Genomic DNA, 17,321 nt, shown 5'->3' with positions numbered 1-17,321 from the left:
TATATTATGTGACGGAAAAAATAAGTCACGCGTGCGTGATTATTAAATCGTGAGCTGGCACGATCCAAAGCAAAAGACTAGATTGAGTGAGCTAGCTGCTATCAGAAACTTGCATGCATTAGCAAGTACGTATCCAGGATGGAGGATATACATCGCGCGCTGGAGGTTGCATGCATTGCCAGGCAAGTACTTACCCAGGCGAGGGAGGAAGTACGACTCGCGCGCGGGAGGCGTGCCAGCCGCGCGGAGGCCAGGGGCGGTACGGGACGGGACGCTCGTCTAGCCTGACACGTGTTGACCGCTGGTGCATTGTGCGGGGTGATTTTTCCCTTTAAAAAGGTTGGTCTTTAGGTAGTGGTACCCCATCCATTAGCCAGCAAACGGATATGCCCCCGATCGCTAAAACCTCTAAATGGGCCGGCCCAGCAGGAATATTGTGTCCTTGTTTGTTCCGGTTTTAGGAAAGTTCCAGGAACCTTTCGGTCGGGTTTTTGTAGTGGTTTTCTGTTTTGTTTGCCTGAGCCGGTTTTCTCCAGTTTTTCTGATTTTCCGGTTTTCTATTTTCTTTTTGTTTTGCTCTGTTTTTCTTTCACAATATGAACATTATTTAAAATGCGAACAATTTTCGAATTTCAATAACTTTTTAAAAATACGAACAGTTAAAACTGAACACTTTTCAAATCCGAACATTTTTCAAAATTTTAATGTTTTTTTTCAAATTTGAACATTTTCAAAATACGAACAATTTACAAAACTGAACAATTTCTCAAAATATACACTTTTTAAAATTGAACTTCTTTTAATCCAAACAAAATTTGAATATCTGAATGTTTTTCAAATTTGATCATTTTTCAAAATACAAACAATTTAAAAATCTGAACAATTTCTAAAAATATGAACTTTTTAAAATTGATTTTTTTAGTCTAAACAAATTTTCAAACTGAATGTTTATCAATATATGAACATTTTTTAAAATTTGAACGATTTTCAAAATCTATATGTTTTTTGAATTCTAAACATTTTTAAAATCTAAACATTGTCTAAATTTAAACATTTCGATATCTGAATATTTTATTTTCGCGAAATATTTCAAAATTGACCAAAAAGATTGGAAAGAACGCAAAATGAAGTACTCCGTACGTATCGAACAGGGCACTCGGCGGAGCGAGGTAGTGCTAATGGGTCCATGGGGAACTGGGTTTAGCCCATTTTTTTCCCGTTTTCTGTTTCTCTTTCTTGTTTTTTGTTTTTTTTTGTTTTCTGTTTATTATTCTTTTTGTTCACAATCGAAAGAATTTAAATTTGAAAATAATTTAAATTCAGAAAGTTCAAATTTGAAAAGTGTTTAAATTTTTGAAAAGTTCAAAATTTAAAACTGTTTGTATTTAAAAATGTTTATATTCCAAAAATGTTCAAATTTAAATATGTTCATTTTCGAAAAATATTCAGATTTTGAAGCAAAATTAATTTTTTTAAAAAAATGTACAATCTAATAAATGTTCAAATTTTGTTTTTTAATCAGAATTAAAAAAAACTTCTAGATTAAAAAAAAGAGCTTACCTGATGGACCGCGGCCCACTTTACAGCCGCCGGGTCGGGGGTGTGCCGGGTGCGGCACCCCGTCCGCACTGACCCGATCGTTGTATATGATAGGAGCTCCCCCTATTCAGCGCTTGACACCTGGTAGCGCACCTATGCCTCCCATGGGTCGGCCCACCACCCTTATCATCTTTTCCATCCTCAACGTGAGAAATCACAACATCTCATTTTCCCGTCCGCCGTCCTCAGCCAGGCCGCCTTTCCTACTTAGCCACCCGCCGCCAATCGTTTGCCACCCCAAACCTCCATCTAACCCCCCAACCCCAATCTTCCGTGTCTAAGGCGAGATCCTCACCCTAAAAATCTAAGACCTATTGCCGACGAGCTCCCACGCCGAAACCGTAAGACCCCGGATCTAACCCACTCAAATCATAAGTTTTCTTCCCTCACCTTCATCAGTGATGTTACGGCCAGCCGCCTAGACGACGAGGTTCACCAGACACCAGGTCATCAACGTGTCATCTTCATCGCCTCCGGTGACATTAGTTGTCCTCATTGTCTTGACCATGCTTGACCGGCCTGTTGCCCCAGAAGGGTACGCATCGCCCCGCTATGGTCCAAATCGGGTGTGCCGTAGAAATTAATGGCATAGAAATTAACATATGCGCACACAACCAAAATAGCATAGAAATTAATCATATACTAGTACAAAATAATTGCATAGAAATTAACATATTGTCACTCAACTACTGACATAGGCATCCCGAATGGGCCTGCTGAAGATGGTACCCGGGGTTTACTAAAGGCCCATGATCCGAAGTTTATGAAGCCCGGAAGCCCACTGAAGCATTAACTATGACAAGTAGAGATAGATTAGGAATAAAGAGACTTGTAACTTTACGGAATGAACTCAAAGAGTCTCTCGGTGTTTGTAACTTGTGTAATACGAAACCCTCGGCACCGCCTCCTATATAAGAAGGAGTCGAGGGACAAAGAAAGGATCAAGCAATTCTCAATATAACCCTAGTTTTAGCAGTCGAGTACTTTTTCGGTTGAAACCTTCGAGATCTACTTGCCCTCTACTTCCGTGAAACACAAATCTACAACTTGTAGGCATTGACAAGTTAATACCTTGTCAACTACGAAAGTGGATTTTGTACTTACACTCATGGGTGTGGATGTTTCCGTCGCCGTCCATTTATTTCTCGAGATTTGTGCTCACCATTGTATGTGAAAAGATTACTTTCTCTCACCTCTTTTTATCCGAATCTCAAAGCACAATGGACGGTGATAGAAACATCCACTCACATGCGTGTGAGTACAAAAGTATTTCCTCTCAAGTAAACATCATACTATTTCGCCAATTCCACATAACAAGGTAGAACTCAAACAACAATGTAAAGATACAATAAAACATGTTCCTCTCCACCACGGCGACAAAAAAGCAAGGTAAGTAGGCACGTAGGGTTTTAGGCATGGAGGAGTCCCTCGGCCGAATGGCATCTAGGGGAGAACTTTGCGGCTCCCATACATATGAGTGGCACGTATGGTCCCAGGTGCATGGGGTGGTAGCATGGGGCCCATAGGGCGTCGCTTGGCGGTTCTCTTCCGTGGTTGTTGGATCCTTTCAGAAACTCATTGATCCAATTCTCCTTCATTGTTCCTATTTCACGAAAATACCTGAAATAGACATAAACAGTGGTGACAAAAAAGTCTTTTGGCATTTATTAGCAAGTTAGTCCCCAAAAATTATTAAAAATTGACAAGTAGCATGGAAAATGCGCAACTAAAATTCGAAATAAATAAACATGTCTTTGATGTGTTGGTAGGGTCTTTTTTTATCTCGACCATTATTGAAAAAAAAAGTAGATTCTTAGTTGGATTCCGACCATGCCAAAACTCAAATTTGAGCAAAATTATGAAAGTTTCATCTATTGAATTTACGCATCAACCAGTTCATCAAAAAGTATGGAGATGGGAAAGGGGCAATATTTTCAAGACTCTCCTTGTTTCTAGGCTCTTCCAAGCCTTATATATGTGATCGGTAAAGGCCACGATCATTTTCATTAATAACATGTTTGGCAAGGTCTTGAATTCAAAATATCTCAGCTCTTATTACCATATTGTATTTATGCAGAAGTTCAAACTAATGAGGAAGTGCGGGTAATACATTTCAAGATCATCAACATTAGGGCACGTGATAAAAATGAGATGACGATGAGCTAAATCACAATTATCACCGAGGGAAGCAGAAAGGGAGGGTAAAGATGAGCAATGCTACACCTACGGAATCATCTTACGGGATTATCTTACGGATGGAACGTGGGTTAGCCCGATTGGAGAGTTTGCAACAGTTGCTCCGAATATTACTCATCAAGATTCACGGCAGATTGCCACGTCATCCCGTAAGGCTTCTCCATAACAATCTGTCCCGTAAGTCCAGCATTATTAGGGTAAAGATAGAGAGAGACACACGCATCTGCAAACACACGCCCAAATGCACCCACACGCGCACAAATGCACATACAGGCACACACAAACACACAATAATTTTTGGAGCTATCTTATGAACCAATCACACACACAGTTGTGAGAGCGAATCGGATATGGCTTCACCGACAATACTTTGTTCAAGCATGCGCTCGATAAGGATTAGGGTGGTCAAATTGATGTCGAAATGTTGCTGCAAATTGTTGGAATAAAGTTAATTTCGGCCCAGGCTCCAAAAATAAATATGTTCATATTAGCAAGGAGTAACATTGTACAGTATTTCCTCAACAACCAATTGACAAAACAAAACCACATATGACAGTATAGGAGAAAATGGCAAACAAAAACTCTCCAATACACAAATCCTCCACGCTAAACGCCACGAAAAACTCCTAATCTGGAAGTTCATACTCCCTATATTATCCTATAACATCATTCTCGTGGGAACATATATACTCCTAATCGACCGCCTTCTCTTGTACCTGAAGATACATACACGTAATATAATGGCGGCGTAAATCTGCAAATCGAACAAACTCCCCTGGAATGTCAGTAGTGTTGCATGTATGTAACCGGCGCTCACGAAGAAGCAGCAATGCCATCTGGGACTGGTGCCTGCCCCGGCCTCGTAATGGAGAAGGAGGCGTCCAGCCATCCTCCCTTCTTGGCGCGCTCGACGTAGCAGCTGAGCTGCTCCCTCGCGTCCGGCACGTCGAGCGCGAGGTCGTCGACGCAGTCGGCAACCCTCTCGAAGCCCTTGGTCATCTGGTTCGGCGTGATGAGGCCGCGGCCGTAGCACTCGTCGAGCAGCCCCCAGAGCCGCTCGTCCTTGCCCCGCTTCTCGATGATCGACACCAGCGCCTTTTTCACGACCTCGTGGTGGAAGAACGGCATGCCGAGCTCCTTGATGCACCGGCAGGCCTCCCGTACGCCGCCGCCGCAGTCGTACTCCTGCAGGAGCTTGCTAACCTTCTCCTTCACCTCGCTCAGCTCCCACCCGGCCTTGCCAGTGCCGCCGCCGCCCCAGCACCGCAGGATCCGCTCTGCGGAGAGCTTTGCTCCCAGCAGGGCGTGGGCGTTCCGCAGCGCCTGCATTCCGGGGGAGCCCGACGCCTTGCGGCGGCTTGCCTCCTCCTCCATCGCCTCCAGGTCCGACGGCGCGATCACCTCGTCAACCACCGACCTGGCAAAGAACATGGCCAGATCCTCGACGATAGCAGGGTTGTCCAGCGCGGCGTCCTCGGCGGCGTCGATCAGGAGGTGGAACCCTGCAACGACGTGTTCCGGTGGCATGCAGAGCGAGCACAGCAGCACGGAAGCCATCTCTTTCTCCCGGTTCTTCCGGTCCATCGCCGCGATGATCAGCTTCTTGACAAAGATGGCATTGACGGAGGGTGAGCACGATCTGTTCTCGGCCTCCAGCCTGCTCACCGACTCGATGATGTCCCCTGTCAAGAAGTACTCCTGTATGATCGACACGGCCTTCGCCTTGAGCTTCTTGACGGCGGCGTCGTCCTCGACGGCCTTCTTCGGCTCCGGGCCCAGCGGTTTCAGGGACGACGCGCACAGCCAGCCCTCCGACGAAGCCTTCAGGATTATGGATTTCAGGAGACACCTCGCGTTCGGCACGTCGAGCGTCAAATCGTCAACAGAGTCGATCATCCGGTTGAAGCCTTTGATCATCTGGCTCTCGTTGATGACACCTTCGCGCGATGCCGACTTGAGGAAGTCTAGGATGTGGCCCTCGGCTGCCCCGCCACGCTCAATGGCAAGAACGACCGCGCGCTTGACGACATCGTGGTGGAAGAAGGGGATCTTGAGGTCCCTGATGCACCGGAACGCCTCGGCCGTGTCGCCGGCGGCCAGGTACTCCTCCAGGATGTCGACGATTTTGGCCTTGGCCTCCTCGACGGTGATGTTCTTGATACCGCCCCACCTCTGCAGGATGATCTCCCCGTGGTGCGGCACGGACAGGTAGCTCTTGTCCGCCCTGTGGATGACCTCGGCGCCCTTGCACCCGTCCGGCAGGCACGGCAGCTGCTTCGCCAGGAACGCCGGGGGCAGGATGTCGTCGATGATGGCGCGGGCGACGAAGACGGCGAGGATGTCGACGGCGTCGGGGGTGTCGACGGAGAGGTCGTCGCAGGACTCGGTGAGCTTGCAGAAGCCCTTGTAGACCTGCGGGCGGTCGATGACGTCGTTATAGAGCGAGGAGAGCAGCACGGCCGCCATCTCCTTCTCCCTGTCGTGCCGGTCCATGGCCACCGAGACCAGCTTCTTGACGAAGTAGTAGTGGTAGCACGGCACGCGGAGCTCCCGCAGCTCGTTCGCCGTCGCGGCCACGTCGTCCGTAGAGAAGTACTCCTCCACGATCGTGGTAGCTTTCCTCTTGAAATCGATGAATTCCTGGGACGACACCGAAGGAGTCCGCAGCTGGTCCACGTCCTGAACCATTTTCCTTTCTGATCCGTAAAATCGCAGAGGAAATCTCAAGTCGATAGCAACAAGAAATTGCAAGGATAAACACTGGTTTAATTACCTCACAGGTGCTTGGGCACTTGATCGGCGCGTGAGCGCGAGGAACAGAGCCTTTGGGGCTGGACTCCATTGGGGAATTCTCTGCAATTTTTCGTTAATACCGTCCAATTAGGCGCCTTGAGGTGCAGATGCCTCCTGCATTCACCAGATGCAGGCGCCTTGGACACACAACTCGGGTTACATGTGCAGGTATGATCGATCAGTTAGAAAGGAATCAAAATGGAATGAAATGTTGAGGAGCTCCCGTGTTCATTATTCTGTCTTGGTAGGGACAGCTCTGCCTCAGGGAGCGATTGAGAGAGAGCTGTGAAGAGCGAGCGCGGAAGATGGAATGGCTTTTATGTGTTCATGCATGCATGCATGCCTCCTCCCTGGGAAACGAATGGAAGGGGTGGCATTACCGCAATGTGTCATCGCCGGAGTGGATCACCCAACTGGTGTGTTTCTGGTCCAGGGAACCAGCGGACACGTGTTGGGATGGGCACGGGGCAATTGAACTTATAGATCCGATTTACCAGGATGCATGCATTGAGATGAACCAATGGACATCCGTTGAGATAGAACCAGATGAGCCAATGTGAAGAGCCATGCACGGCGTATGCTAAGGCTGGTCATAGTGCTAGTATCATAGGTAGTATCATGCATACTAGGCCCACAAAAATGATGATGTGGCATGCAATTAAGGAGAAGAGATAGGATTAGAGTAATATAGGTGGATACTGTATCATAGCGCATGTTACGAGAAAAGTAAATGCCAAATTGATCTTGTACATAGATTTACATTGGGATTCTACAAAACAATAAATTTAGAAGTTTATTTTTTTTATTAAACGGAATTTAGAAGTTTATGATACTACTCTATAATAGCACTCACTATAAAGATAGTATCATAGGAGTAAAGTCTGTTTTGAACCCTGAACATGTAGAAATAGTCTGAGTCCAACCCTAAACTCCCAATCCCTGAATTATGGACCCTAAACTCACGATTCCTGGCCACCAGAGCCAAATCCCATTTTCCAAACAGGACTAGCACATGTGGCCCGCAACAGCGCTGGGATCGCTTGGTCACCATGCCACATGGGACTTGTGGGACCAAAGATATTGGGCCGACCGACCGGGTTCTTTGTTGTCTCTCTCCTTCTCTCGAACCATCCCCCATCGGAAAAGGAAGAACGGAGGAGAGGGACGACCACCGGCATACGAAGGGAAATAATAGGACACCGACAAGAGGAAGAGGAGACAGGCGGCGGAAGGGAAGAAGAGGTCGGCGGAAGGGAAGGAGGAGATGGTCGGGTCCCGACCAGCGGCGGAAGGGAAGGAGGAGACCGGCGGCGAGGCCTCGACATGCCGCGGAAGGGAAAGCGGCGAGGGGCGGCGCTCGGGTTCTCCTTGGCCTCCGCTGGCAGCGCTACGCGACACGTTGTCGCCGTACTTCAAACGGAGGAGGTAGGCGGCCGGCAGGCGATGCGCGTATGCTGCCTGTGCGGCAGTCCCAGCGTAGGCACCGACTGGGTGACTCCAGTACTTCAACGAGATTGTAAGTAAATTGCTAACTCAAAGTTTTCAAAAAGGGGAAGAAGAATATCAGATGTGAGTTATCAGTTGTAGTGCTTATCAAATGCAGTGGTTATGAATTAATTGCGCTGAAATTTTAGTGTTTATCACCAATTGCCACTATGGTTATCTTACGATTTGCAGTGATTTGTGAATCTAAATTGCGGTTATTATGAAGGAGCTACGGAATTTCCATTGAAATGCAGCAAGGTTTTGTGCATATGCTTACAACATAACACAACTACAAAGTATTATGACATTGCGACAGAAATAGCCGTATTGGCATGCCAGTATATCAAACTCTAAACTCCACTTATAATCAGGATTAATACAAATAAAAAGTACACCATGTTCGATAATAAAACTGAAAACAAGTAAAGACAATCACTTTGCCTTCTTTTTATTGACATCATTTATATGGCCTTCAGTCTTTCTCTTTCCATTGGCATGAACTTCATGGTTTCTATTGACCTGGCCATCCGTTTGTGCTTGCTAGACAACAAAAAAGAATCATGGTTTGCAACAATTAGACATCATTTGAAAAATAATTTTAGAAGTAGTTAACAAATAAACTATACCTCAGATGCCTTCATTTTCTTCCCCGCCTTCGCTAGGAAAGCATTCTTCTTTTGCCCTCTTTCAGGATTTTTTTTACATGAGCTTTTATTATGTCCAGCCGTACCGCAAAGTCCGCACTTCATTGATTTCTTGACATCGGTATGATCTGTTAGATGGCCTTTGATCTCCCTGAAAGACAACTTGTTGCGCTCTATGATTGACATCCCTTTGTCACCTCCAACGTAATCTAACTGAGGCCCAATGCGCACAAACTTCCCACGAAAGTGAAATCGAACATTAAGCATATCAGCCGACTCCATGTACTGCATTGTGAACATAATTTCAGTCATTATTTCAATGGAAAAAACTAATTGCCAGAACTTTTTTGTCACTATTGCCTACTGGATTCAGGTAGAGAAGAATGTCAAGAAGCCTGTAGTATCATTCAATCGTTATTATACTGTAAGGTTAAGCCATAAGCCAGACTGTTGGTTTCATGCTGTTTAACTCTAAACTTCAACATATCAATATTACTGTTGTCACTAGCGTATCAATATTTCAATCGATTTTGAATCACATTGTTTAATTGTTTATCAGTTACAGTCTAAGATTGATGAACCAAAAGTAGGTGCAGCAGGAATATACCTCCTATTACGGAACATAAGAGATCTAGTGCAAGTAAAAGGAAGAGACATCAATAGACTGAATAACTATGAATCAACTAGTGGGCACATGCCCTTGCATAAGTAAGAGAACAAACTGGTTGTATTAATCCTCACCTGATTAATGTAGTAAAGCTGAAGACCTCAGCCGATCTAAGCCTATGAGCAAAACCGAACCAACCAGAATGGAGATGGAAAGAAACGACTCCAGGCTGAGATCAAACAAACGATTCCAGGCTCAGGTCGTGTACAAGCTGCCCCGATCAACTCCTTTTCGCCATTGCCGCCGCGATCAACTCCTTCTCGCCATTGCCGTCGCGGCGAGGGAAATCAGGAAATGAGACGAGGGTTTGGCACTTGGGCCAATGACCTTTTCATGTACAGGGACGAGGTCGTGGTTGCCTATTGGGCCTATTGGCCCATGAGTCCGTGAGTTCTGGAGACGTAGCAATCCCGGTGTATGTGAGCCACGTCTGGTAATCCCGGCGTGAAACGAGGTTTGAGGTCCTAATGACCAGGAATCGTGAGTTTAGGGTCCAGAATTCAGGGATTGGGAGTTCAGGGTTCGGCTCAGACTACTCCTACAAGTCCAGGGTTTAAAACAGACTTTACTCCCCTGGGAAACGAATGGAAGGGGTGGCATTACCGCAATGTGTCATCGCCGGAGTGGATCACCCAACTGGTGTGTTTCTGGTCCAGGGAACCAGCGGACACGTGTTGGGATGGGCACGGGGCAATTGAACTTATAGATCCGATTTACCAGGATGCATGCATTGAGATGAACCAATGGACATCCGTTGAGATAGAACCAGATGAGCCAATGTGAAGAGCCATGCACGGCGTATGCTAAGGCTGGTCATAGTGCTAGTATCATAGGTAGTATCACGCATACTAGCCCACAAAAATGATGATGTGGCATGCAATTAAGGAGGAGAGATAGGATTAGAGTAATATAGGTGGATACTGTATCATAGCGCATGTTACGAGAAAAGTAAATGCCAAATTGATCTTGTACATAGATTTACATTGGGATTCTACAAAACAATAAATTTAGAAGTTTATTTTTTTTATTAAACGGAATTTAGAAGTTTATGATACTACTCTATAATAGCACTCACTATAAAGATAGTATCATAGACAAGTATCATATGCATGATACTAGTATATGATACTATGCACTATGACCGGCCTAATACCTACTCTTAGATTTTTTTCATCTATTATTTCTCATCTGAGGCCCACCTACGTGGTTGAGTTCTCGTGCAATAACTGCTATCATCCCGTGTCCCGGGATGGAGATTACCTAATTATAGCTTAGTTACGTGATGATTAATATACTATCTGATGTTTGTGTAATTCGAGAACTGCAACTTCTTGGGAGCAAATCTCAAAAAATCAACTCTTGGTCCCACTTTCTTTCTCAGACATTGTCAGTTATAAATTTGTAGAAATTGAAGTTCAGATTAACGTTTGACTCAGTTCTTCCTACTACAAATTGTGTAAGCAAATTGTGTATTTTCAGTTAATGGCTTCACTGAACCTTGAATCCTTCTGGTTATCTTCTTTGACTTCCCTGGTATCATTTGATGGAGTGGCCTAGACATTTATTATGTACGTATCGTGTATCTGTATTCCACATGCAGCAAGAAATACCTAACAAGAAAGATAAATACCAAGGTCCCAGTTTCGAATCTCAAACAACAAACGAACGGAAGATGGATGACCGGTAGCTAGCGGTGCCCCTAGAAAAACCGCGTTAAAGAGTTGGTCTCTTGAGATTTACGAGGGCACTCTGCTACTATTATCTCTCCAAGTGGAACAAGGGAAGAGTAAAACTATCGTACTCCCTCCTACACCCTTTGGGTAGTGTATATAAATTTTTTCAAAGGGAATTGGCAGTTCTCATAGCTTAGTTAGTGCTCAGTATAACGTTAGATTTGCATCGTGATTCATGCACTTTTTTTGCATCGTGACATCGTGATTCATGCACTTATTTATAAGTTGAGTTGCAACTAAGATTTTTTCAGTTACAAGTGGAGTTGCAACTATAAAAATGTATCCAATCCATTAGATTTACTTTGTAATCCGTGCTAATTATCCGGCGACCTCATGCAGCACATCCGAGTGCCCAAGGCAGCGTGGGCATGTTCGGCGGTGTTTAGCGGATCCCCTGCAAAGTGAAGTACACAGGGTGGCCTCCTCCTTCTACCGTAGGTGGTTGGCTTGGTCGCTCCACTGTACGTGATGCTGGATGGAGTCTTGGTGTGGCAGATCTGGGTGAAAACCCTATGTTTCGGCCTTTGGGTGGAGTCGGTGATGGCGATGCCTTGTGTGTTCTTGAAGACATAATTGAGGTTGTTCTTTCCGCTTCCTTCAAGGAGAAACGTATCCTTGGATCGGACCTCTACGCCGTACCCTCCTTGGGGGCATCAATCTTGGAGGTTTGCATCGCCGCGAGGACCAATGGATGGTTTCTTGGAGGAGCGGCGTTGTTTCTAGCGCATCGACGATGACGAGTCTTGGAGAAGCGTGGCACAACGTGGTCTTGACGGCGGTCACCTGATGTTCGACATCTGCACGAAGGGGGTGCTATCTTGCGTGGTGGTGGCATCGACGGCAGGAACAACGAGGATTATACATATTGTACCATGAAGATTTCTTGGCGGATGAGTGGGAGTTCGGTGCTCCCCCGCCAAACTTGCCTCAAATCTGGCGCTATTTTGCGCCGGATCTCGGCCTAGGGGGTACCAACGAGTGAAGATGCTCTTAGGATGCGAGTGGCAAGCCGTGGCGATAGTTCTTCTTTTCACCTCGGTCGGGTTTCGGGCTATTTTTTTCTCACGTACCTCGAGAGGAGTAGTCGTGATAAGCTTCTTCCACATCAGGCTGACGGTGGTCCTCACTTGCTAGGGACACACTTAGCCTTCGTTAATACTACCTCTATCCTAAAGCTTAAAGCTTATATTTTTTTTGAAAAGCCAAACCAACTAAAGTTTGATCAAACTTTTAAAATAATCTATCAACAAATATAATATTTTGTAGATATCATACGAGAATATATTTCATTGTCTATTTAATAATATTAATTTTTTATTTTACATGTTAATATTTTTTAGTAAATGCTTAATCAAACTTATCATAGTTTGACTCTCTAAAATAATATAAACCTTAAACTTTAGGATGGAGGCAGTAAACATTCAAGGGAAAATCTAACAGGAGGCGCCGCACCGCTCACCTTCCCGTGCGGCGCTTCTTAAAACGCATCGCTGCCCTTAGGGCATCTCCAACGGGGCGACCCATCCCGCGCCCGCGCGTCCGGATGGGTCCAGCCGGACAAAAACCCGGCCCAACGCGGGGACGCACCGCAAAAGCGGACGGCCGCGGCGTCCGAAACGACGCAAACCCGGCCCAAATCTGGGCCGGGTTTGCGTGGCCGCGGATGGCACGCGGCGTCCTCGCGTGTCCGCCCTGTCCGCGTGGCCGGCCCACTCGTCGGTGCCCCGGTCCTATTAAATGTGGACCGGGGAAGGGGACGGTCCCTATCCGGTCCCCACTTTCCACTCCGGCCGCACGCGCGAGCTCGAAGCTTCCGCGCCGCCATGGCCCCGAAGCGCGAGTTCGAGCCTTCCGCCAACGACCACGAGGCCGGCAGCGGCCGGCAAGTCGCGCCGCCGGCGTTCGCAATGGGGCCGCCGGCGCCTCCCGTGACGCGAGCGGATCTACGTCACCGTAGCGGTGGCGCGGATGTTCCGGGACGCCGGCGTCCCAATGCCGTGGGGGAAGTGCACCTCCCCACGGCCGGCACCCGAGCCCGGATCGGGTTCCGGTGCCGCCCATCCCGGCGTCGAGCCGCGCCCGCTACGCCGAGATCCGGAGGCGCCGCGCTCAGCTGCCGGCGGACCTCCGGCAGGACCCCGCGTACGGCGACGCAAGTCCCAACTGGGACTTGTGGTTCGAGGTGGAGCACGATGCGCAGCGGCGCACATGCTTCGCATCCGCGACGGCGCGGCCTCGCGCGCAGCCAGGCACGCGCTGCTAGGCGGGCTGGCCGCCGCCCCGGCGGCCTCTACATCAACGAGCCCGCGCCCCGCCCCGGCCCGCAGCCGCAGCCGCAGCCCCGGAGGAGGAGAACGACCCGGAGCCGCAGGCGGCGCTCGCGGCGTCCCGCGAGCAGCAGGACCTCGACGAGCTGGCCAAATGGCCGCTCCTCGCCGAGACGCCGCGCACCTCCGCGCCGGAGGAGGCGGCCGAGAAGGCCCGGGAGGACGCCCGGGCGGACGCGTGGGCCTTCCTCGAGCTGGCGCGCCGTCAGGAGGAGGCTACGCGTCAGGCGGCGCTCCGGGAGGAGGAGCGCCGGGCCGCGCGCCTGGCGGAGGAGGAGCGCCGGGCCACGCAGGCGGAGGAGCAGCTCCGACAGGAGTCCGCGCGGAGGGCACGGCTGCGCAGGCCGGCGAGCCCGCCGAACGCGCACTCCGCCCGGGAAAGGGCGCGAGTGGGACCCCCGGCCGGAGTCCCCGGTGCCCTCCGGCGTGTCGAGCCGGAACAGCGCGTCGCCGCCGGGGCGTCGTCGTCATCGACGCCGACGATGACGAGTACTACCGGGGGTAGTACCGCCGGCGGCCACCGCGTGCTCGCAAACCCTGGCTAGGGTTTGCTTTTTTTTTTAGTTTAAAGCCATATATGGCTTTCTTTTGTGTAAAATTCGCCCAAAATAGGGCTAAGTTTAATGACCAACTAGTTTAAATTTATGTTTTGTTCTTTTCCTTTTTTATTTTCATTTTTGTTTTATTTTATTACCAATGCGCTGCGTCCGCGCGTTGGGCGCAGCGTGCGACCCAAACGGACACGCGGACGCGGGGCGCTGTCCGGGTGTCCGTTCGGCCACGCAAACGACCCAAAAGACGGCCCAGCGCGTCCGTTTGGATCGCCCGGTTGGAGATGCCCTTAAGGAGTGATGCTTTGTCGTGTGACATGTTGTATGGTGATCCGAAATCTATTTACCTGTTGTACTATGGAAGGAGTCCTAACGGACTACGGCGTACCAACCGTGCTAGACGTAGCACATCTACAACTCTATTTCGTGTCCACCAAGAAAGAGAGTTGTTTGCCCCTATATATAGTACAAGGTAGTCATAGAATAGATGAGAGAAAGTTACACATATTGATAGCACGTAGAGGGTCTGTCCTCTCGTGTATTGTAATACTCCTCCAATTATAGTGAGAGCGCCGCCGTGCGTTTCGTGGTTTTTCCCGTTTGGGTTTTCCACGTAAAAATCTTTGTTCTTGTTCTTGTTTGATCTACTTTTATTTGCGCGGTTTTGTAACAAGTGGTATCAGAGCACAAGGTTTCAAGATCGATCCGCTGCCCCGGGAGATTTCTCCACTAAGCTCCTGGGGCAGCACCGCGCAGCATCAATTGGATCAATCGCCGCGTCTTGCAGCAATCAAGCAACTTCACAAGTTTGTGGTTTCGTGAGATCAGATCCAGAGATCGCAGTTTTTCGTCGGCGTTCCATGCGCCATCTCCTGCGATCTAAATCGCGTCTGCTCAGACCAAGAAAAGATGCATCACCGTTCCGCGATTCAGTTACCGAGTCCGGTACGATGTTCCGATCCGTTTTCGTGCGGCCTTATTCTAGTTTGCTTCCGTCTGATTCTACGGCCGCGAGTGGATCAAGGTGGAGTACCGGATCGATTTCAAGCTGTATGTACGTGCATGCGTTTGGCCATCCATCTTTATGCATCCGTAGCCTCCGGCCTGCTGAGTATTTTGTTCGGCGTTGTCCCCGATTGACTGAAGTTGTACGTGTGTTTCATCGGAGGATTGCCAGATTGGTTCAAAGTACGCGTACATGAAGCAGCTCAGTTCAAGTTCCGAGGCGAGGTATCAAATCCGATTCTGCTAATTCACGTGAAGACAATCTGCCTCTGGTTCAGATTTGTTTTTGGTTTTTCGGCTCTCCGTATTGCTACGTCCCTCTAAGACACTATCAGGTGCTACCTTTTCCAGTTTTTGCTCTGCAATTTTAATTCTAGTAAGAATTTTTCTCTGGCTTGTACTACTTTGTGATCACAGTTTTATCGACTTATGGTTATCATGAAGTACGATATTCAGCTGTTGTATTATGACACAAGGTTTTCCCTATGGCAAGTCGAGATGCGAGCGTTGTTGGCGCAAGCCAATTATGATGATACACTGGATAGTTTTGGAAATAAGCAGGTTGTTGTTTGGACTAGCAAGGAGAATAGAAAGAATTCCTGAGCCACCTATGTTCGATGATTTGTCGCTAGTATGATCATCGTTTTATAGTTTTCAGTTCAAGGTGGAGTTTGGTGAATTATAGCCTGTTAGGAGATATTATGGATGCAATGTTGCTGCGATTATATGAAGAACACAATTCAGATATCAGAAAAAAATTATGGAGGAGGTAATTCTTAGGCCTGTTGGTAGCCAGCATTATACTCTTTGCTCTCCGAGTTTTTGCTGTTATGCATGTGAAGGTTTTGGTTTGTTACTTAAGTTCGTGATGAGGATTATTTAAGGTGCAAGTGGAGATTGTTTTCTGCTAGATACTACAATATTTAGTACTGTAAGTTTCAGTGCAATTCAGTTGTCTATGCTCTTTCAAGAGGGGTCTATTGCATGTTGAGGTTCCTTCATCCGACAGATGTTCTACAGAGACAGTTTTTGACCATGTCATGGATTTTCATTAGCCATTACAGATCGGCAGTTTTTGGTGTACGTGATGCCCTTCGTACCAGATGCTCTTGCATGAGTATGTTTGCCGAGGTTTGTGCTTTCAGTTTTGTAGCACGTTTAGATTCTATGAGATGAGTTCTTCACAATGTTATGTGCACGAAGATGTTGCACTATGAGCTATGCGCTCGTTCAGACACCACAGGAGATATGATGACTTATGTCATTTGGTGATTGAGCAGTTTCAGTTTTCTTTGAGGTCAGTAGCACAGACTCGGATTTTTTGTTGGGTTATATTGGAGATCCAAGTTCGTTTGTCCGCTTTGTTGATAGCTGTGTTGTTTCCTTGACGACCCAAGATTAATTTGCTCAAATTTGACTTCGTGAGAAGTTTATTAGTCCTATGGACGTTTCAAGGCACAAGGTTTACTTGTGATGACTTTAGTTGAGGAGTTGAATGATATCTATGACTGTTGCAAGGGATTTCGGCTCAAGGTGGAGTTTGTTGTATGGTGATCCGAAATCTATTTACCTGTTGTACTATGGAAGGAGTCCTAACGGACTACGGCGTACCAACCGTGCTAGACGTAGCACATCTACAACTCTATTTCGTGTCCACCAAGAAAGAGAGTTGTTTGCCCCTATATATAGTACAAGGTAGTCATAGAATAGATGAGAGAAAGTTACACATATTGATAGCACGTAGAGGGTCTGTCCTCTCGTGTATTGTAATACTCCTCCAATTATAGTGAGAGCGCCGCCGTGCGTTTCGTGGTTTTTCCCGTTTGGGTTTTCCACGTAAAAATCTTTGTTCTTGTTCTTGTTTGATCTACTTTTATTTGCGCGGTTTTGTAACATGACACGTTCCTGAGAAGGGTCACGCCAGCCTGTGCTCCACCAACCATCCGTCCTCCACTCCTCCTTATCCTCCTCACGCTGCCCGCACAACTTGCTCTCTCTCTCTCTTTCCTGATGAAACAAACATGGTGCCTCGCCGGAAATATTCAGAACGATGTGCCGGAGAGGACCGCGAGGAGAGGCCGCCGCCGACCTTGCATCGGTGAGGGCGCCGCCAAAAAGCTCGAAGATGCCTTCATGGGCTAGCGTCGGCAGGCCGCGGCGCGCGAGAAGAGGCGGCCATGGCTTGCGCCGGGTGGCCGCGGCGCGTGAGAACCCCGGTCCGACGAACGTGGCCTCTGCCCCATCCACCTCCTCCTCGATTGCGCGACCGCGGCCGCCGCCGGACACCTCGCCGCCGCCAACACAGCGCTCGAGCACATCGC

General features: G+C 47.9%; 1 protein-coding gene across 2 annotated transcripts; it reads right to left on the bottom strand.

Annotated features, from left to right (window-relative positions):
- Positions 1-4,409: 4,409 nt before the first annotated feature.
- Positions 4,410-6,737, bottom strand: LOC124696822 (MA3 DOMAIN-CONTAINING TRANSLATION REGULATORY FACTOR 2-like). Of its 2 annotated transcripts, none has more exons than XM_047229483.1 (2): positions 6,569-6,737; positions 4,410-6,474 (listed from the first exon to the last, which is right to left on the bottom strand). In XM_047229483.1, exons 1-2 carry the CDS (start codon positions 6,635-6,637, stop codon positions 4,609-4,611), a joined length of 1,935 nt encoding a protein of 644 aa, XP_047085439.1. In that variant the 5' UTR covers positions 6,638-6,737; the 3' UTR covers positions 4,410-4,608. The 2 variants fall into 2 exon arrangements, with proteins under 2 accessions (XP_047085439.1, XP_047085440.1); XM_047229484.1 differs by having other exon boundaries at positions 4,410-6,491; positions 6,569-6,677.
- Positions 6,738-17,321: the final 10,584 nt, after the last annotated feature.

The sequence above is a fragment of the Lolium rigidum genome, chromosome 3, assembly GCF_022539505.1.
Source record: "Lolium rigidum isolate FL_2022 chromosome 3, APGP_CSIRO_Lrig_0.1, whole genome shotgun sequence".
In the NCBI taxonomy this organism is placed as follows: domain Eukaryota; kingdom Viridiplantae; phylum Streptophyta; class Magnoliopsida; order Poales; family Poaceae; genus Lolium; species Lolium rigidum.
This window is presented reverse-complemented; position numbering and strand designations above follow the sequence as displayed.